The following is a 22,231-nucleotide window of genomic DNA, read 5'->3' on the forward strand; positions in this document are numbered from 1 at the left end:
AAAAGAAAAGAAAAAAAAATCTAACTTACACCTACCATATGAACCAGCCATTCTGCTCCCAAGGTAGTTACCAAAGAAAAATGAAACCATATGTCTGTGTAACACTCGTACAAAATATTCATAGCAGGTTTATTTGTAATATAGCCAAAGTTGGAAAAACTCCAAGTGTTTATCAACAAGTGAATGGATAAATAATGTGTGGCACATAATGGAATACTACTCAGCAATAAAGAGAAATGAGCTTTCGTGCCAATTTAAAATATTTTAGTTTAAAAAAGAACCTATAAATACATGCAGCAACATGAAAGAATCATCGAACAATTATGCAGAAAGAAACCAGATGAAAGAAAACATGATCCCACAAACAAAATTCTAGAAAATGCAAACTCATCTACAGTAACCAAAAAAAAAAAAATCTGTGGTTGCCTAGGGATGGTGGGAGGAAAAGAAGAGCAGATTACAAAAGAACATAAGGAAACCTGTGGAGGTGAAGGGTTTATTCATCACTTTTATCATTAAGATGGTTTCATGGGTGTAAATAGGTTAAAATTTAACAAATTGTACACTTTCAAATTTGTGTAGTTTATTGTATGTCAGTTATACCTTAATACAGTAGTAAAAAAAACAAAAATAAAATCTGTGCATTGACTAAAATGGCAAAGCAGAAGCAGTCTGGCTTCACTCCACAAAAAAAAAAAAAAAAAAAAAAAAAACAAATAGCACCCAGATTATCACCAGCAATATCCTGGGACTTAATCTTTCTTAAAATTTTTCTTTAAAGACTAGCTTTCTCTATGTTTCCCAGTGATAAAGGTTTGGCTGTGTCCTCACCCAAATCTTATCTTGAATTGTAGCTCCCATAATCCCCATGTGTCATGGGAGGGACATGGTAGTATGTAATTGAATCATGGGGGCAGGTTTTTCCCATACTGTTCTCAAGATAGTACACGAGATCTGATGGTTTTATAAAATGCATTTTCCCGTCACACCCTTTTTTGCCTGCCACCATGTAAGACATGTCTTTGCTCCTCCTTTGTCTTCTTCCATGATTGTGAGGCCTCCCAAGCCATGTGGAACTGTAAGTCCATGAAACCTCTTTATAAATTACCCAGTCTTGGATAGTTCTTCATAGCAGTATGAAAATGAACTGATACACTCAGTCTGGAATGCAGTAGCTATTCATAGACACAATCATAGTGTGCTGCAGCTTCAAATTCTGTCCTCAATCAATCCTCCTGGCTTAGCCTCCAAAGTAGCTGGGAATATAGGCACAGCAGCTAGAACTCAAACTTGAGGCTGAGATGTTCCCTGGTACCACAGAGAGGTGAAAAACTCCAGAGAGATGGTAAGAGGAATAGACTTTTCCATCTGCAATACCCCTCCCCCAAATATGCTATTTGCAAATTCCCCCAGACTTATTATTTCTACACTGGAAAAAGTGAGATTGAGGTGGACAGCCAGCTTCCATATCACTTTGAGTTCTCATGCAGGGAAACCACTCCTTTCTCAACCCATGGGAAGTACAGCAAGTGCCTGTAGGGAGGAAAAATCCTGAGGGTGCTAGAAACAAATACAGGATGTAAGACTAGCAACCTCAGCTTACAAAATTCTGCTTTTTATCTTAGCCATAAAAGATGCCAAACTAGCGTGGCTGTTCAGCAGCACCACACTGTGGAAGGCACATTCCACAGGTCTTCCAGGCATGAACCCCTAGCTATACTTCTCACACAAGAGTCTCTCCTTTGGGAACCATAGTCCCATTTCAGGACTGGCAGAGCTCTGAACACGAGTGAAAGTAGAGGCAAATCTGGGCTTAAGGCACCATGTAGTGCCAAAAAGGAAGCAGCTATCTAGGATTAAAGGGACTCAGTAGGCAACTGCAAAGAACCTCTAAGGAAACATACCTCAGAAAGACCAAAACAAGCCAGGCAGCAAAGATGGAAATGAATAATTAACTCTTTGGTACAAAGCCGTAGACATATATTCACAAGAAACAACAGCAAACAAGGAATCCTGAACTCCCCAAACAGACCAAACAAGCAGCCAGTGATGGACCCTAATGAGATGACAATGTGTGACCTCTCAGATCAAGAATTCAAAATAGCAGTTAAAAAAAAAAAAAAACTCTGCAAACTCACAAAAAATTCAAATTTATCAGATAAATTTAACAGAGAGATTAAAGTAAAAAAAGAAACCAAATAAATTCTTGAACTGAGAAATACATGTGTTGGACTGCCAAATGCATTAGAAGTTCTCAATTTCAGAATGAATAAAACAAGAAAAAAACATCTGTGAGCTCAAGGGCAGGCTATTTGAAAATATACAGTCAGAACAGAAAAAAAGAAGAAAAGAATGAAAAGGAACAAAGAACACCTGCAGGACATGAAGAATTACCTCAAAAGAACAAAGCTAAGAACCACTGGTGTTCAAGAGGGAATTGAGAAAGAGCAAGGGGTATTAGAAAGCTTTTTCAGAGAGATAATAACAGAAAACTTTCCAAATCTAGAGCAAGATATAAATATGCAGGTAAAAGGAAGTGAGAGATCACAAAATATATCCAACCCAAATAAGACTACCAAAAAAGCATATAATAATCAAAAAAAAAAAAAAAAAAGAGAGAGAGAGGATCCTAAAAGCAACATGAGAAAAGAAGCTAATAACATATTAAGGAACTCTGAATTGTCTGTCGACAGACTTCTTGATGGAAATCACATAGGTGAAGAAAGATGGGACAACATATTCAAATTGCTAAAGGAAGAAAACTGTCAGCCAAGAATACTGCACCCAGAAACAGTTTCCTTCAAACATGAAGGATAGATAAAGTCTTTCCCAGAAAAACAAGAGCTGGGGGAATTCATCACCACTAGACTTGCCTTACAAGAAATGCTAAATGGAGTTCTTCAATCTGAAAGAAAATGACACTAACGTGCAAAAAGAAAACATTTGAAGGTAAAAAAAGACTAGTAAATGCACAGATAAATTCAAAATATCCTAATACTGTTATTATAATGTGTAACCCACTTATGTCACTAATATGGAAACTAAAGACAAATCTATCAAAAATAATGACAACAGCAATTTATTAAGGGATAGGCAATATTAAAAGATGTAAATTGACACAACAAAAAGTCAAAATGTGGGAGGGACAAAGTTAAAGTCCAGCATTTTTGTTTTTCATTTGTTCATTTCTTTTGTGATCAGTTATCCTTTATTTAAAATAACTTGTTATAAGATGTTTTCTATAAGCCTTATGGTAATCCCCTAGATGTCTTCTGTAAGCCTCACAGTAATCCCACAAGGCAAAAACCTATAATAGATACAGTAACAATGAAAAGCAGCAAATTAAAACATACTACCAGAGAAAAAAAATCACTTAGCCACAGAGGAAGAAGACAGTAAGACAGGAAGAAAGAGAGGAGTTACAAAACAACCAGAGAATAACAATATGGTAGTGATAAGTACTTATCTACCAATAACAACTTTGAATGTAAATGTACTAAATTCTCCAAATGAAAAACACAGAGTGGCCAATTTAATTCTTAAAAAACACAACCCACATGCTGCCTGCAAGAAATTCAGTTCACCTATAAAGACGCATACAGACTGAAAGTGAAAAAAAGGAAAACTATCCCATGCAAATGGAAATGAGAAAAGGGCAGTAGTAGCCAAACTCATATAAGATATAGGCGTCAAGACATAGGCTGTAAACAATCTGGCAAACATGGTGAAACCTGGCAAACATGGTGAAACCCTGCCTCTACTAGAAATAAAAAAATTAGCTTGGTATGATGGCACACACCTGTAATCCCAGCTACTCAGGAGGCTGAGGCAGAAGAATTGTTTAAACCAAGGAGTCAGAGGTTGCAGTGAGCTGAGATCATGCCACTGCACTCCAGCCTGGTGACAGAGCAAGACTCCATCTCAAAAAAAAAAAAAAAAAAGAAAGAGAGAAAAAGAAGTTCACTATATAATGATACAGAGGGTTGAATTCAGCAAGAGGATATAACAACGGTAAATATATATGCATCCAACACCATAGCACCCAAAATCATAGAGTAAACATTAACAGATCTAAAGAGAGAGACTACAAACAATAATAGGGGACTTCAACACCTCCTTCTCAGTAATAGACAGATCATCCAGGCAGAAAAATCAACAAAGAAACATGAGAGTTAAACTACACTCTAGACAAAATGGACCTGCCATTTACAGAACATTTCATCCAGCCGCTGCAAGATACACCTTCTTCTCCTCAGCATATGGAACATTCTCCAGGACAGGTCACATGTTGGGCCACAAAACAAGTCTCAACAAATTCAAAAAAGTAAAAATCATATCGAGTATCTTTTCTGAAAACATTGAAATTTAAAAAACTCAATAAATTGGTTACAGAAAGAACATACCTCAAAACAATAAAGGCCACACATAACAAACACACAGCTAACATACTGCATGGGGCAGAACTGAAAGCCATTTCTCTAAGATGTGGAATAAGACAAGGACGCCCAAATTTACCAAGTTTCTTCAACATAACATTTGAAGTTCTAGCCACAGCAATTAGACAAAAGAAAAAAATAAAGGGCATCCAAACTGGAAAGAAGACAAATCATTCTTGCTCATGGATAATATATCATATTTAGAAAAGCTTAAACATTCAAAAAAAAAAAACCTCTTAAAACTGATAAGTGAATTCAGTAACTTTGCAGGGTACAAATTAACATAAGGAAATCAGTAGCACTTGTATGCAAGGAATCTGAAAAAGAAAACAAGACATCAATATGCCATTTACAATAGCCACGAAGAATATAAAATACCTAGAAATAAATTTAATCAAAATGCAAAAGACCTCTACAAAGAAAACTATTACACACTGATGAAAGTCATTGAAGAGGATGCACAAAAAAGGAAAGATGTCTGTACTCATGAGTTAGAAGAATTAATACTCTTAAAATGTCAATACTACCCAAAGTGGTCTACAGATTCAATGCAATCTCTATCAAAAACCAGTACCATTCTTCACAAAAATAGGGAAAAAAGAGATGCTAATTTCGTGTGGAACCATAAAAGACCCCAAATAACCAAAGTAATTTGGTTGGACAAAAAGAACAAAGCTGGAGGCATCATACTACTTGACTTAAAAATATACTACAAAGCCATAGCAATTAAAACAGCATGGTACTGGCATAAAAAGAGATACACAGAGCAGAACAGAATACAAAACCCAGAAATGAATCCACACATTTACAGTTAACTCATTTTTTTATTTTTATTTTACTTTAAGTTCTTGGATACATGTGCAGAATGTGCAGGTTTGTTACAAACATATACATGTGCTATGTGATTTGTTGCACCTATCAACCCATCATCTAGGTTTTAAGCCTTGCAGTCATTAGGCATTTGTCCTAATGCTCTCCCTTTCCTTGCCTCCCACCCCCGATAGGCCCTGGTTTGTGATGTTACCCTCCCTCCATGTGTTTCCATTGTTCAACTCCCACTTACGAACGATAACATGCGGTGTTTGGTTTTCTGTTCCTGTGTTAGTTTGCTAAGAATGGCATTTCTAGCTTCATCCATGCCCCTGCAAAGGACATGAACTCATTCTTTTTTATGGCTACATAGTATTTCATGGTGTCTATGTGCCATATTTTTTTAATCCAGTCTATCATTGATGGGCATTTGAGTTGGTTCCAAAATCTCACACGAGTTAGAATGGCAATCATTAAAAAGTCAGGAAACAACAGATGCTGGCGAGGATGTGGAGAAATAGAAACACTTTTACACTGTTGGTGGGAGTGTAAATTAGTTCACCCATTGTGGAAGACAGCGTGGCGATTCCTCAAGGATCTAGAAGCAGAAATGCCACTTGACCCAACAATCCTATTATTGGGTACATAGGCAAAGGATTACAAATCATTCTACTATAAAGACACATGCACACGTATGTTTACTGCAGCACTATTTACAATACCAACTCATTTCTCACAAAGGCACCAAGAACTTATATTGGGGGAAAGGACAGCCTCTTCAGCAAATGGTGCTAGGAAAACTGAAAAACCATAGGCAGAAGAACAAACCTAGACCCCTATCTCTCACCATATACAAAAATCCAATCAAAATGGAGTAAAGACTAAAATCTAACACCTGAAACTATGAAACTACTGGAACCAAACACTGGAGAAATGCTTCAAGGTATTGGTCTGGGCAAAGATTTTTTAGTAAGATGTCAAAAGCACAGGTCACAAAGCAGAAACTTTCTGCCCTGCAAAGGAAGCAATCAACAAAGTGAAAAGACCTATGGAAAGGTCTTTTCCTTTGAAACCTATGGAAAGGCAAAAAAATATTTGCAAACTATCCATCCAACAATCAATTAATAAGCAGCATATATAAGGAACTCCAACAACTCAACAGAAAAAAAGTAGAAACAGTTCAATTTTAAAATGGGCAAAAGATCTGAATAAACATCTCAAAAGACAATGACTAACAGGTACGTGAACAAAACGCTCAACATCACTAATCAACAGAAAAATGCAAGCCAAAACCACAATGAGATATCATCTCACCTTTGTCAAAATGGTTTTTATCAAATAAACAAAAAATAATGGATGCTGCCGGGAACGTGGAGAAAGGAGAACACTCACACATTGTTGGGGGAATGTAGATTAGAACAGCCACTGCAGAAAACTGGATAGCGGTTCCTCAAACACTAAAAATAAAAAATAAAAAAATGATCCAGCAATCCCACTGATGGATATCTATCCAAAAGAAAGGAAACCAGCATATCAAGAAGATAGCCATACTCCCATGTTTACTGCCGCACTATTTGCAATAGCCAAGATGTGAGAACAACATATTCAGTCGTTAAAAAAGAATAAAATCCTGTCATTTGCAGCAATATGGATGTAACTGGAGGTCATTATGTTAAGTTAAATAAGCGAGGCACAGACTGATAAATACTGCATGTTCTCATTCATATGTGTGAGCCTAAAAAAGTAGATTTCATGGTAGTAGAACAGTTAGATAGAAGGAATATAATCTAGTGTTCAATAGTATGATAGGGCAACTATAGTTAATAATGATTTGGTTTTAGCTCAAAATCACTGGAGAAGAGGAGTCACAACATTCCCAACATAAACAAAGGGTGAATGTTTGGGGTGATTGATATCACAATTGTCCTGGTTTAATTTACATATATACACATTGTATATATGTATCAAACTATCACATGTACCCCAAAGATATGTATAACTACTATGTAGCAATAAAAAGAAAATGCATTAGTTCCCAGACATAATACCAAGCCCTTTAGATAAATTGTCTCATTTCACATCACAAAAACACTTTTAGGTAGGGGATGTTGTAATACTCACTTCCAGGAAAAAGAAACTGAAGCTCAGAGAGATGTAATAACTTTGCCCAGGGTCACATAGGTAGGACTTTGCAGAGAAAAGGCACAAGCATTTTGACTTCATGTTAAATAAATGCTTCCCAAAGCACTTGACAATTTTTTAAGATAACTTCAACAGCTCCCAGGTAAATATGTTTATACCATTTATTTGCTTAGCAAATCTCTTTTCATAGACAACATGGGTAAATATCAGCCCTATCATTTGAAGGCTGATCTTTCGTTACACATTTCATTACAAATTCTAAAATTAGTAGGGTTCAAATTCAGGTCTCAGTGACAATTCAGGTTCTGATGTGTCACACACCTATGAGGCATAAATCAGGCTCATTAGAAAACGAATTCCAGATCAGTACAACATAAGGTAGAAGAGAAAGGCTAACAACCTTGCTCCCACCTGGAGAGATCAGGCAATGTCATATCTGTTTTCCAGGAAAAGACAAACAGAAACAGACACAGACACAACAGACACACACAGACATACATACATACACACACACACCCTGGGCCAGAAAAATGCTGATCTAGCCATTCTGTGGATGTTTCCAGTTTCTAGATGGTATCCTGAAGGCACACTCACTAGAAAAGTAATACATATTAATAGCTGATCTCTCCTGTTCAACGTGGGCATCATTTCCTTTTGGATATGGTTAGCAGCAACAGCTCAAACACATAGACTATGCCTAGTTAGAAATCATTGTCCTCCACGGGGCAACACATACTTGAAAAGCCTGTAAAATGACGACAGGTAACTTGGAGGGAGGGCAGAAAACAGCAACAGTTCACGTGTTCACTTCTCTAGCTCAAATCCAATCAGGCTTTGAAAGCTCCCTTGAAAGACAAGCCTTCCCCTATCCCTTGCAAATGCTTTCCAAACAAGTAAGACTTTCCAGAGAGCAAAGAAGACTTTTCCAAAATCTATAACTGTTTGATTTTCGGGAAGAAGACACACATCTTTACTTTGTACTCCTTTATGCAAAACCAAGTTCACATTGCTCAAATCTCCCACACCCCTGGATGGCTGGTATTTATTTCCCATCCTTTCCCAAGTACCTGTGCAATGTCAGTAATGAGCTACTGAAAAACTGCCTACTGATAACAACACTGTTGCTATTCACTTATTTCATTTCATGCCCATATAATATTTTTCCTGAAACAAATTTCTCTATTGTTCCCTCTCTGCCTCTAGGATCCCATTACCCGATCCCTGACAGGTAAGAAAAACATAGAGACCCACTGGAGACAGCCAACCACTTCATGCCCTTCTAATCCTGTCGGACTTAGTTATAGTTCTTATCTGATTTCAGACACACCCTAAAATATAAGCACTGATGATACTTGGACTTAGCAGTAAAACTGTTTTTAACTCTTGCAAACACAGTCTTCTCACAATCCTTTGTAATGGGTTTTTAAATGTCCTTTCGATAATATTATTTCTAGTGTTCTATTCTGAGGCTGCCATATGGACCAAAATATTTAAAGCATCCAAGCAACACCTAGGAAAACACAAAACGTCATTTTTCTTCCTGCCCCGTCTCTACTCCTGCTGTTTCCTTTTACCAATGATTTTATTTTCCTTATATGGAACAAATGATTCCAATTTCCTCGTATAGCACTGACATACAGATGAGGTATTGACCTGTGGCTTTTTAAACCCCAAATTGTAGACTTGTTTAAATGAGTCTAAGGCCATGGCTTAAAAGAAGAAAAAGGGAAGTTTCTTCTCAAGGGTACGGAGAATCTTTTTCCAAACTGCCCAGAGAACTCTTCAAAGACGTTGCCTGTTCCACCTCAAAGACTCAAAGAGGGAAGGGTGAAGAAGTCTGCTCTGCCAAGTAGGATGGCTCACAAGTCATTTAAGGAACTGAAATTCTTTACTCCCGTCGGTAAGACAACCTTTTCTTCCCACAAAAAAAAAAAAAAAAAAAAGGATGTAAAGCATGCTCATTTGTCAGACATTTCGAAAAGCTGACCTTGCCGGTGGCACTGGGACTTGAACTTGCAGCTGAGGATATGAGAAGAAGCTGACTATTAACACCTCATATAATTTGTTCCTTTCCCTTCTTATTAAATGCTGAGATTATCATGAGCCCATCAAGACGGCATTGAAGAAATATAATATGAGGTACAAGGGAGGTCAATGGAATCCCTCACAATGGAAGCTTTTAGCATCCACAAAGTGGAGCTGGTACAAAATGAGTGTTTTCACAGTCCTTCCCAAGAGGTGGAGATGGAAGTCACTTTGACGGGGTGAAATACACCTCTCCTCAGCCTAACCGTGGCACAGCAAGACTGAAATGGAGACTCGTCACCACTCAGACCAAACTGTACCTTGATAGGAGCTAGAGTCCAACTTCCAGTTGTTTTTTTTCTTCTGAATCAGTGGCTCTCGTCTTTGGCTACAGGTCTGAATAATCACTAGTACTGCTGTTAAATAATACAGGTGCCTGCACTCTACTTTGTAAGGTTCAGGTGGAATATAGCTGCAGGGGGTCCTCTGTGTTTTTTTTAGTGCAAAAATCCCCAGGGAGAGAGTAAAGTAACCACTATTTTATGGATGCCTTTTCCCATTGCTACCAAAACACAGGCCCTTTAAACCATTCCACAGTCTTGTCTTTTTCTTGCTCATAAAATAGAGTATGTTATTGTGGAGTTGCCTACATAGCAATACATCCATAGATTTACTGAAATAACTATTCATCGGAAGTAGGACAGGAGGAAGGAAGACAGAGAAAAGTATAGGAAAAACCATATTAAAACAGTATCATCAGGTTTCACCCCAGCAGGTAAGTGCTCATTATTGATCAAAATAAGTTTGCTAGTGAGTAATTTTAAGACTTAATGGTTGGTATCACATGCATAAACACACACACACTCACATACACACACACACACACACACACACACACACTGTCAAATTATTTTTGCCCCTTCCCCCTCCCTAAAAATACGTTCTTGCAGACAATAAGAACATAAGCAATTCATCAGGAAACAGAACTGTCTTCCCCATTCTTTATGACTTGAGATTACAAACCCCACTTACCTGGTACTTTTTCTAAATTTAATAGTCATTGGTTAAAAAAAAAAAAAAAAACTAAGTAACTAAGACATAAAATAAATAAAACAAAGAGAGTTAAATACTGTGCTCTATGACTGACCCATGAAAATTAAAATGACTAAAAATTCTAATCTTTAAAAAAGCAATATTAAGACCTAACTTATTATTAGTTCATGACACAGTAGGCGCTAACCACATGTGGCTACTGAGCACTTGAAATGTGGCTAGGGCCACATGTTAAAAATGATAATATTTTGAATATATTGGGTTAAATAAAATATGTTAGTAAAATTAATTTCCTCTGTTTCCTTTTACTTTTTTCAGAGCGGCTGTAGAACATGCAAAAATTACATGTGTGGCTCTATGATAAGCCTTGCCTACCCCCTAGTGTCAGAACTTAGGCAATGCAAGAAAATCATTTTTCAAACTCATCTGCGTAGGTACAATTCATTTCTGCCGGTAAAGTACAAATAGCAGCTTGCACATACGATTTTATCATTTTCACAGATTTAAACCTCAGAGAGACTGCTGTAGTAGATGTTATATGCCCCACTTAATTAGTATTTTTAAAAGTACCAGGTTTCTTGAAGAAAATTCGAGATAATACAGTCCATGCAGTCAAGCATATTTACAGGGTTCCTGTAAATGTCAGCCCTTAGAGGGGAAGAAGACATGAGTCCAAACTTGGATGCAACAACTGCTCTTCAAAGGATGCACCCTAAGTTAAAAATAACGTAAGCCACCGAAATACACAATCACAACTCGCATGTTTTGCATTTATAACAGAAAAAAAACCAGAAAACCTAAATTTCCATAAATTTGAACAGTACAGAACCTCTACAAAATTAAAAAAAAAAAATTCAAAAGAAGAAGGCAGGTCTAAATAAAGACGGCTAGCATTTGAGCACTCGCTAGGCAAACGCAGTTCTCAGCATTTCCCAGACATTAACCGATTCCTTACTATAACTCTGAGGATTATTTTTTACTATTTTTATTATTCTCGTTTTGCATAGAAAAAGGCTGAGTCCCAAAGAGGTTTCATAACTTGCCCAAGAATGAAAGAAGGACTGAAGCAAACCTGAAGCTCATGCTGCTTCCTGTGCCACGAGTAATAAAATCTTTTGTCTCGGGCCGGTTGTGGTGCCTCACTCCTGCAATCCGAGCACTTTGGGAGGCCAAGGTGGGCGGATCACTTGAGTTCAGAAGTTCGAGACCAGCCTGGACAACATGGTGAAACCCTATCTCTACTAAAAATATAAAAGTTAACTGGGCATTGTGGCAGGTGCCTATAATCCCAACTACTCAGGAGGCTGAGGCAGGAGAATCACTTGAACCTGGGAGGCAGAGGTTGCAGTGAGCCAAGATTGCACCACTGCACTCCAGCCTGGGCGACACAGTGAGACTCCATCTCAAAACATAAATACCAAAATAAAATAAAATCTTTCATCTCTGACCTAAGTATCTCATGCTTTCTGCCCAGCATCCGCGAAACTACGACCAGCTAAACTATCAGCTTGCGAGGAGGGTAAAGGCTCAGACCCTTCACCATTCTTGACATCTAACTACTTCCCAATCAGTGAGACACCCTCTCTACAGCAGATTTAGCTCAAGGCCAGCAAATAAAAGAGCTCTCAACACCCTCTCTAGGTCACTCTGTTCTCCAGCTTGCTGAAGCCTTTCCCTCCTTCTTAAGATTGAGCTGAAACCTGTCTTCCTAAAGTGACTTTCTCCACTACAGTCAGCTTTCTAGAACAATGAAAAGCAAGTCTTTTTCTCTTATACACGAGAAAGCTTCAAACCCTGAAGGCTCTGACCACATCTACTTACCCAAGCTCACAGTCTTCAGCCATTCCTGGAATGTGAATCTTTCCAGACTCATTCTAGATGCCTCCAAATGTGAAAAGAGCTGCCATTTATGGAATGTTCCCTATGTGCTAATCTCTTCACCTACTTTTCCTTATTTAGTTATCCCAGTAACTCCAATTAAAGTAGGCATGTATATCATATCATTTTTACAGACGATGATACAAGCTCAGAGAGGTTAAGTAGCCTGGATGAGGCCACACAGCCAAGATGTACCAGAACCAGAATTATGTTTGACTTTAGACCCCACCCCCCCACACACACAACATTTGATTTCCTTTGTTGCCTCATTTCCAGGCATGCCCCAGTTTTTCCAGGGACTTTATGCCAACAGATTAAATAGTCACCAAGCACCACAGCATTTGGTGGAATTGAAACAGCGCAGTCCAGGTTATATTCAAAGTTCTCTGGGGAAATGGAACTATTAAAGTGAATGTATAAATCAATAGCACCCAAGTTTCCAACTCTCTCAGCTGGCTCAGAAAACTAGCTACAATTCCAAATTTAAAGGACCAAATCCGTATTTTTGAAGTGCCCAAATATTCCCAGTAATAAATCTTAAAATTGTAAGATGCTCTGTGTCACAACCACTCATGTCTACGCCGAATGAAACCTCCAGGAAGATCCCTAAATGATTAATTCTACTGGAGTCAAGTTTCTGAAACTTCCTTCCAGACGGCATCTTTCCACTTTGCCACGTTTGCTGCCCCCTTGTGGGGAAATGATGCTCTGCTTACAGCCAAAAAAAAAAAGGAACAAAAGGACAAATTGCTAACTGAAGAAATAACAGAGTTAGCCCTGGCTTCCTTTTAAAGGAAAAGGATCTGCCGATTGGCCCTTCACCTCTTCTACAGCTTGAAGCTACACAAGTCCTATATGCGTATGTGATCTTCTGCTCAATTATTATGGCAAATAGACTAAAAACAACAAAAGTGGTCTTTTGTGTCTTATAGTTGCTTAAAAATACCATTTCTGGACTCTGTGGAAATGTTTCAGTGCCATTTGTCTTCAAGAAAGAGTCTCACCACCCATCCTGTGAAAATTAGGTGGGTTTTTATTTAGGTTTTTTTTTTTAATGCTTAAACTAAAATTAAATCTTTGATACCCACCTACCATAACACTCCATCTCCCAAAACTGGGGGAAGACTGCCACCTTCTTCTCTCTGTGTCTCTTAGGAAGGTAGGTAGAGATATGGTTGTAAAATGTCTCCTTGTTTACACATAACAATCAACAAGCCACTCTTCTAATCCAAGCCATAAAAAGCATCAAACTTCTAACGAGGGGTTCCTAGTGCCACCATTTCTTTAATTGGCCAGTACTAACCACAAAGCCCATGGGACCGTGCTGGGAGCCTTTCTGGACACTCACACACAGCCTTCTGCAGTTAACTCTCTGCAACTTGCTCCCACTGTAAAACACCCGTAGTGGAGTGAAAATCTAACCAGAGTTTCTCAGGATCTCAGTGCACTGCCTCAGTTATTTCTGGTGATCCTGAGTTCTCCATCAGCTGAGCACTACATTGGGACAAAACTGCCACATGGACATGGCAAGATTATTAGAGAAAATTTACAGCATGAATGGGAGTGGGTGGTCATCTCACTGAAATGCTTTGCCTGTCGACTAGCCTGGCTCTTAAACTCCAGTCAGGAAAACAGTGTAGTAATCTTATCTGTATTAAACAGGTAAGATTGAGGACCTCAGACACTACCCTCGTGAACAAACTCATAAAAAGAGGCATAGCACAACGACCAACTAGCTGTGTGTACTTCGCAGCAGCCAGATAGTATTGATTTTATGCTAATTTGCTACAACTTCAATCATTATTTTTCTCATCTTCTTGGAACTGTCACTGGAGGAGGGAAAATTGAGTTGTATTAGATTTTGAAAATTATCTTGAGCCTAAAATTATAACTAACCTTAAAATATCAGAATAACAAAGTGGAAAGTATGACATGTTATATATTAATGGCAAGAATATCTCATGAACTTTCCATGCAAAGACCTTTGGAGAGAGAATTTATAATTCTGACCCATACGTGATTTGGGGTTTAGGCATCACTCTTCCTCAAAGAAGTCAAAACATTTCTGGCACTGCCATGCCTCAGATTACCACAGCTGAGAGAGTAAATTAATTCACAACAAGTCCATTGACAAATATGAATTATTCAGGAAAACACAATTCACTGGGGAGTTTCCACTGTGTCACTTTAAATGTTGATGCAGGAAAGAAAGGACAGAAACACAAAAAAACACAAACCGATCTGTAGCTGATGGTTTTGATCTCACCTTTAAAAATCAGCAATACACAGATAAGAGTTTCACTAGAAGTTATCAGAATGATTGCCTCTAAATCTTTTAACAACCCCCATTTTAAGTCCCTTATGAAATTTACCACAGATTTTTCTTTCAGTCTTCTTTTTAAAAAGATCACGTAACCTATTTTCTCCATGTATCTAAAAAAGGTCTTAAATTATATGACTGTTCCCTTCACTAAGGCCCTGTAAGTGTTAATTGAAGTTTATCATAAAGATGTTCTACTTCTGAGGAAGCATAGGAGTGTGTGGATGGATGGTCAGACAGACAGATGGACTGACATGTACACACACACACACACACACACACACACACAGACACACCAACCACACAAATTGCTGCTGGTTTTCTGGGATTCCTTGAGAAAAAGTGCTATAAAAATAAAAGTGTGTCCAAGAAAATAAAAGCTTTTAAAAGCCTGAAAAATATTTTTTAAAAACTCTTTACGCACTAAACCATTAAACTGTGTTACACCACCATATTTCATGCTTCCCCTAGTTATTTACACACCATCAGAAGCTCTCATCAGTTACCTGTGTCCAAAATGTGGACTCTAACATTTGGAGGGGTTTTATTAATTGATCTCAGCAGTGCATAATGAGCTTAAAGGACTTACCTGTATGTCCCCGGAGGTGCTGGCTTGAGGCAGACATCAGCTTACAGCACACCATTAACACGTAGGCTAGAAAGAGCCAGTGCGGCAGCAACACTGACTTAGCACAGACTCTCATCCTGGAGGAAAAGCAGGGCTGGAGTCAGTGAGGGTTGAGGAAGGCCAGGCTCCCTGGCAAGCACCATCCTAGGAAGGCGGGAGAGAGCAGGGGCAGATCCCTGGAGCTAGACTTCCTTTCTCCCAAGAAAACAGAAGACCAATCAAACCTTATTTGCACTGAGCATTAACTAAATTTTCAATAAACACCTTTGATAATTAAGAGTTTTCCAAGTTAGCACTATGCATCAGTGAGAAGCTCATTTATCAATCCCCAAGTTGTGCTCGAGTTGCCCTAATAGAGCATGGGGATTTTATTCTATTTTATGCCATGAGATGTAAAAGCAACATACTTAGGGCTAGATGCAAATAAAATATATATGGTTTCTAGATCTTAAAGAATCCACGGAGATTTTGCACAGGTAGTCCAAGAACTTTCTCCTGGTTTCTCTGACTGTATACAAAGGATTTCTGGTCCGAAAGACTAGATTCACAGTTGACTAAACCAGTATCAAGATTTGGAGAGGAGTACGGGCAAATCCAGGTGAATATAAAATAAATTTAACTTCCTATGATGGACAGTATCAAAACAGTTGCTCAGACAATTCAGTTCACATTATAGTTGCATGTTCTATTCTAAAATAAAAGAGTAAATACAAAATCATTATTCCCAACTGCCTAATTTTCTGCCCTTTTTTCTAACATCATAAGGGAATTAAGTAAATAGAACTTGATGAACTTTTGGCGTTTGCTTTTTTAAAATTAACATTTCAAGCAAAAGTCACTGCATTTGGCACCTGAAATTCTAGTGAGACTAGGTTCTGCCTCACACATGCCTCATGGCATCCATTATTACCACAAAGGATCAGAGAAACCCCCTTTTAATATATGCAAATGTACACACAGTTATGGGCCCACAATAAAAACATGGGTTTGGATTCTTGGCCTTGGGCACCTGAGTTTGGCCTCTTGCCTGCATCATACTATAGGCAAGGCTCCTAAGGAAGTCCTCTAAAGAGGCATCTCTAGCTGCCAGAAACGTAGCAATGCTTCTACCAAAGTCCTGGTTCCCTGCTGCAGGGAAAACACATCAAAGCCTCAGAGGAACTCCATGCCCACACCACGCTCCCAGGCACACACAGGTTCTGCTGCCAGCCTTCTCTCCCGCAACTTCTCACAATTCAGTCAAATAGACCTTGATAAAGGGCATATTGCTTATTGATTTGGGACTCAGTCTCCTTTTAATCAGCCAAGCCATCATCTTTAAAGAATTTGATGTTAAAGGTAACACAAAGCCTTGGCTTCTTTTTGCCCCTTTAAACTGTTTCAAAATGGTTTTAAACTGCTTTGTTGGGTAATTTGCAATGCAGCAATATAAAACTAATCCTTCATTTATGTGATGCCTTGAAATTTTCCCTTTTGGGGCCGCTAATGATGACAAATTGGAAGTCAGGGTACCTGATCCAGATTGTAAATGTGTTTTGTTTGATCTGTGCCTTTTTTAAAAATAAATTGAATTGGTTGCCAACACATAAAATGTCCAGTTTGCACATCAGAATCCAGATTCTCTTGAAAAATTATTCCTGACATCCCTGGGCTCACATTTCCACATGGGAGTAACAGACGGGGGTGGTCGCACCTGCCCCTAGACAGGTCTCCACAGTCCCTCCCTCAAGCCAGTACCTTAGGCCCAGCCAGCCTGACTCATTCACATGTGGCCATGTGAACTTCTGATCCTTGGGCAAGAGAAATAAGCCTTTGTAACAACTAGATCAATAGCTGACACTGGGGTAACAACTGGAATTTTAAAACATTATGTGTGAGAAAGGGTGTTGCATTTTTTTTTAAATCATCAAATATGGGAATTTGAGCCTCTGGGCTTCCCCCAAATTATATGACTGATAATAGCAACTCAAACTCATGGAAGTCCACATATTATTTTCTTTGCCACCTTTCAAGCTGCTTCTAGAGTTTATGTCCCCTTCACGTGTGTACTTGGAGGTAGGGGAGATGGAAGGCATGCTTTAAGAAACTAAAGGCCCTTAAAAGCAGAGCAGCTCCATGTTTCTGTGTAACTTTGGAATGCTAGGAATGTCTGAAGCAAATTACCAAACTTAGAAGTTTAAAACGACAATCTATACCCATACTACCCTCAACCACCCAATCTCATCTGACCTCAGAAGCTAAGAAGGGTCAGGTCTAGTTAGTGCTTGGATGGGAGAAGTTTGAAACACCAATATATTATCTCATAGTTTCTGTAAGTCAGGAGTTTGTCATGTTCTGGCTGGGTCCTCTGCTCAGAAACTCACAGGCTAAAATCAAGGTATCAGCTGGGAGTGTCCTCATCTGGAGGCTCAACTGGTGAAGGATCACTTCCAAGTGCTCTCAGGTTGTTGGCACAAGCCATTTTCTAGGGACTCTCTGACTGAGGGCCCTGTATTCTTGCTATCAGCCAGGACCTGCTCTCCAGGTTTTGCCACATCTTTGCCACATGCCCCCTGCATATGCTCCTTCATAGTTTGAATTTCTTCTTCCAGGAAAGGCTCAGTCCCTTTTTAGGGCTTACCTGATTGGGTCAGTCCCACCCAGGATAATCTTTCTTTTGATTAACTAAAAGTCAGTGTATGTGGGACCTTAAAAACACTGGTGAAATCCCTTCATCTCTGCCTTACAGGTGTAATTTAATCAAAGATGTGAATCTCATCATAACCACAATTCCACCCACACTCAAAGGAAAGCAATTCAAATATTTAAAATAATGTCCCACTATTGGCAATAACTGAATGAAATATCTCTAATACAAAGAGAAAAGGTTTAACTTGTCAAAACCATAAACTGATAGATAATTTGATCATATGTGTCAAATGTCCACAATGTTCATATCCTTCAACCTAGCAGATCACTTATAGGATGTAACCCTAAAGAAATAACAAGCAGCCGGGCATGGTGGCTCAAGCCTGTAATCCCAGCACTTTGGGAGGCCGAGGTGGGTGGATCACGAGGTCAAGAGATCGAGACCATCCTGGTTAACACAGTGAAACCCCATCTCTACTAAAAATACAAAAAATTAGCTGAGCATGGTGGCGCGTGCCTGTAATCCCAGCTACTCAGGAGGCTGAGGCAGGAGAATTGCCTGAACCCAGGAGGCGGAGGTTGCGGTGAGCCGAGATCGCGCCATTGCACCCCAGCCTGGGTAACAAGAGCGAAACTCCGTCCCAAAAGAAAAAAAAAAAAAAAAAAGAAATAACAAGCAATGTATGGGCCCTTTTTATTGTTTATACTACTGAAAATGATCTGGCCATGCATGGTGGCTCATGACTGTAATCCCAGCACAATGGGAAACTGAGGTGGAAGTATTGCTTGAGGCCAGGAATTCAAGGCAGGAATGAGCTATGATTGTACCAGCACACTCCAGCCTGAGCAAAGAGTGAGACCCTGTCTCAAAAAAAGGCAGGGAGGCAGGGACGGAGGGACGGAGGGACAGAGGGACAGAGGGACAGAGGAACAGAGGGAGGAACAGAGAAAAATGATCCAAGTGTTTAACAGTATGAGACTGGTTAAACAAAATATGACACAGCCATGAGATGGAACATTTTTCAGTAAGGAAAGTGATATTATAAAATGAAAAATAAACAAAAATTTATTTTAAATATATGAATTATGTGACAGTCTGGGCCTGTTGTGCCTTCAGATCCATTCTTCCCCTTTTCCCTGAACTAAAGACTGGAGGGTCCTCTAGGCTGCATTTCCCAGGCTCACAGGTTAGCTGGCTACTGGCTGGGTTCAGTCAAGGAAAGACAACAGCTGGAGTCTGGAGAATGCGAAAAGGGATAGGCAAGGACATCTCTCCCTGCCTTCTCTGTCTTTGGCAGGATCTGTGGATTGGCCATTTCTCCACCATGGCTCCAGTTCCGGACAGAAGGGCCCACTATGGTTGCAGCTTCCAGTCTAGTTCCCTTCTTCTAGCACTGCTTCCCCATGGACTACTTCCATGATCCCCAGCCGGGGCATGCAGTGGTTTCCTGTGTGGCTTCTGCTCAGTTTCCCAGACTCTCCCATCATATGTATAACCAGTCTCCAAAATTCACTTTCCATTGGACAAAAACGGAAGGTGGAGATAACGCATTCCCAGGACATGCAATTTACCCAACCTCACGGAGCAGTGAAAAAACCAGCAGAATGATTTCTGTTTTCCTGGTTGGATTCCAACAACAAACCACTGAAATCAAAAGTCTCAAAAGCAGACATTCCAAATCCCAGGCAATGATCCCTAATCCATCTTCTTCTTAAATGGATAATTCTACATAACGAGTTGCTGGATGAGTAGCAACAAGTTCCCAGTCCCTAAAACAAGTATTCTCTTAACAATAGCTCAACAAACATTCCTCTAGAGAAATGCCAGGCAGGGTGGTAGGGGTGGGGTCAGAAAGCTATTCAGCAATAGATTTATATTTCCTCATCTTTTCCTCTACTGAATAAACCAAAGTACTGTTTTGCAAACTGAAATAATTTCTTTCACAAGTGAAAGTTAAAATGAAAAGATCAACATTTCGTCAAATTCCTAAAAATTCTATGTAAAAGCAGGCTTCAAAAAAAAAAATCTTCAACTCCAGGATACTCAGTTTTGCTAAAATTCTCAATACTTTGTAAAGATATTATCTCTAGGTGAACATTAAAATAATCTTACCTTGGAGACTTCGTAAGATTTGGTTCCAGTCAAACACAATTATTCCAGGATGTATTTCAGAGTGACTCCAAATTCCCATCTGTAGCTAGAACTAATCATTTCTGCCGTTCCAAAAAATTATCATAGCTTAGAAGACCTATGTTAAAAAAGCCAAAAAAAAAAGGGAATCAATTAGCATTTTAATGTTAAAATGAAACTAATTTCCAGGAGCAAAATAATGGTCTTTACCATGACACCTGCAGTTTCAGGCAAATGGCAGGCAGCCAAACATATCCATAGTTGTGAGGTGTCCTAATATTAGGAAGGAAAAGATAGAAAATTCTACAGTCATTAACTAGCCACATATTAGTTAACACAATATAGTTTTAAAGAACTTCCTGCAATGGGAAGGGTATTCAAAATGTAACAGAGGGCCCCAAATCATTTGAAATGCATCAATTTCACTTTCCCATTTCGTTGACCATTGGACAAAACTGGAAGTTGGAGATAACAACTTCCCAAGACATGCAATTTGCCCACGCCCATAGAGCAGTGGAAAAGCCAGCATAAAGCTCTGAAGTCTTAGGTTTGTGTGGCATAAGCCTGAATATGATGCTAGACAATCTACAAGGTTGCTTTTTGAAAAAATGTTAATAGGACACCAAGTGAAAAAGTATTTTCCAATATAATCCACCATACCAAAATATAGAGAACACTTGTGAATACTGCAATTGACACTCCCTCAATGCACAAACCTAAAAAAAAAAATTCTACTTAGTGAACACATTTGTAAAAGGACTCCGATGGTCCTAAAGCAAAGACATCTTGAGGAAAAAACAGAACATGAAACTATACCATTTGTAATGATGCTAAGTTAAATACATCTCTCCCTGTGGTGGAGATCAGAGAAAAATAATGATATGCATTAATATATATTCAAGTTGCAAATATAACATAAAAATGATTTTTGAAACACAGTCTAATTACTTTAGAATCCTGTAGAACCAGTTAAGAATCCACCACCAAGCACAACTGAGGTTTTTCTCTTAGATAGCCGGAAGATAATTCCACAAGTTTGATTAAAGAACACTTTCGGTGATAAATTTGAAGACTCACCACTTTGGGCTTCATATAAGAGGGTATGGGCCTTGAGTAATTAGTTCAACATGAGGGAAATGGCTTTAAATAACTGTATAAGTATGAGTTGCTCAGAAAAAAAACAACTTGAAAATGTTCATCTGCCAAATCCTCCAACTTTATTAAGTATGTTTGTTCTTATGTCCACCCAAGGGCACGATGTGACCTTCTGCTATCAGAAAGAACTACACAATACAATTTATCAGAACCCATCATAATGAACTTCCCACATATTGGAAACCAAAATGACCTTTCCTGGCTAATATTTATCTTGTTTTCTTCACACAAAAGGAACCACTGGGTATTCTTTTTTCAATTCATTAAAAAAATAGATCCATCAGTGGAAAGTAATGCGATCTAATAGTTCATATGCCATTCAAGGAGCCAGGAGTTTAATTTTAGGCTGAGCCGTAACTCATTCAGTCGTATTTTCCCAGAGTGTACCTTAGGCATTAGCTTGAAAGAATTAACTCTTTCTTCTCATGTCTTAGTCCATTTTCTGCTGCTATAACAGAACAGAAATTGGGTCATTTAGAAAGAAATTTATTTCTCACAGTTCTGGAGGCTGGGAAGTCCAATATCAAAAAGGCAATTAAATTTCAACACAAGTTTTGAAAGGCACATTCAAGCCATAACATTCCACCTCTGGCCTCCCGAAACTCATGTTCTTCTCACATATAAAATATATTCATTCCGCCTAAATAGCCCAAAAGCATCAATTCAAAAGCCCAAAGTCCAGAGTTCCATCTAAATCAGATATGAGACTCAAGGCATGATTCATCCCACCTCAAATGTCCTCCAGCTGTGAGCCTATATAATCAAAACAAGTTATCTACTTCCAAAACACAATGATGAAACAGGCATAAAACAGACATTCCCATTCCAAAAGGGAGAAATACGAAAATGAAAGAAGTAACTGGTTCCCACTATGTCCAAAACCCAACAGGGAAAACAACATTAAGTCTTCAAGCTGGAGAATAATGTCCTCTGGCTCCATATGCCCTGCATACAGGACATGCTACAGCAGAAATCAGGTTACCAATGCCTTCGGCAGCCATGCCCCCATGGCTTGGCTGGACCTC

General features: G+C 38.8%; 1 protein-coding gene across 3 annotated transcripts in view; it reads right to left on the reverse strand.

Moving 5' to 3' along the window:
• The window catches only part of TAFA4 (TAFA chemokine like family member 4), a 205,219-nt gene that overhangs the window by 138,065 nt on the left and 44,923 nt on the right, over positions 1–22,231 (reverse strand). For 2 of the 3 annotated variants that reach the window (XM_037743561.1, XM_017542766.2), the window contains exons 2-3: positions 20,034–20,169; positions 15,254–15,369 (exon numbers count right to left, since the gene is read on the reverse strand). In XM_037743561.1, coding sequence (XP_037599489.1) covers positions 15,254–15,368 — 115 coding nt within the window. In that variant the 5' untranslated portion in view covers position 15,369; positions 20,034–20,169. The remainder of the gene's footprint in view (positions 1–15,253; positions 15,370–20,033; positions 20,170–22,231) is intronic. The other variant, XM_037743562.1, reaches the window with a different exon arrangement.

Source organism: Cebus imitator, unplaced genomic scaffold, assembly GCF_001604975.1.
Source record: "Cebus imitator isolate Cc_AM_T3 unplaced genomic scaffold, Cebus_imitator-1.0 Scaffold147, whole genome shotgun sequence".
NCBI classification, from domain to species: Eukaryota; Metazoa; Chordata; class Mammalia; order Primates; family Cebidae; genus Cebus; species Cebus imitator.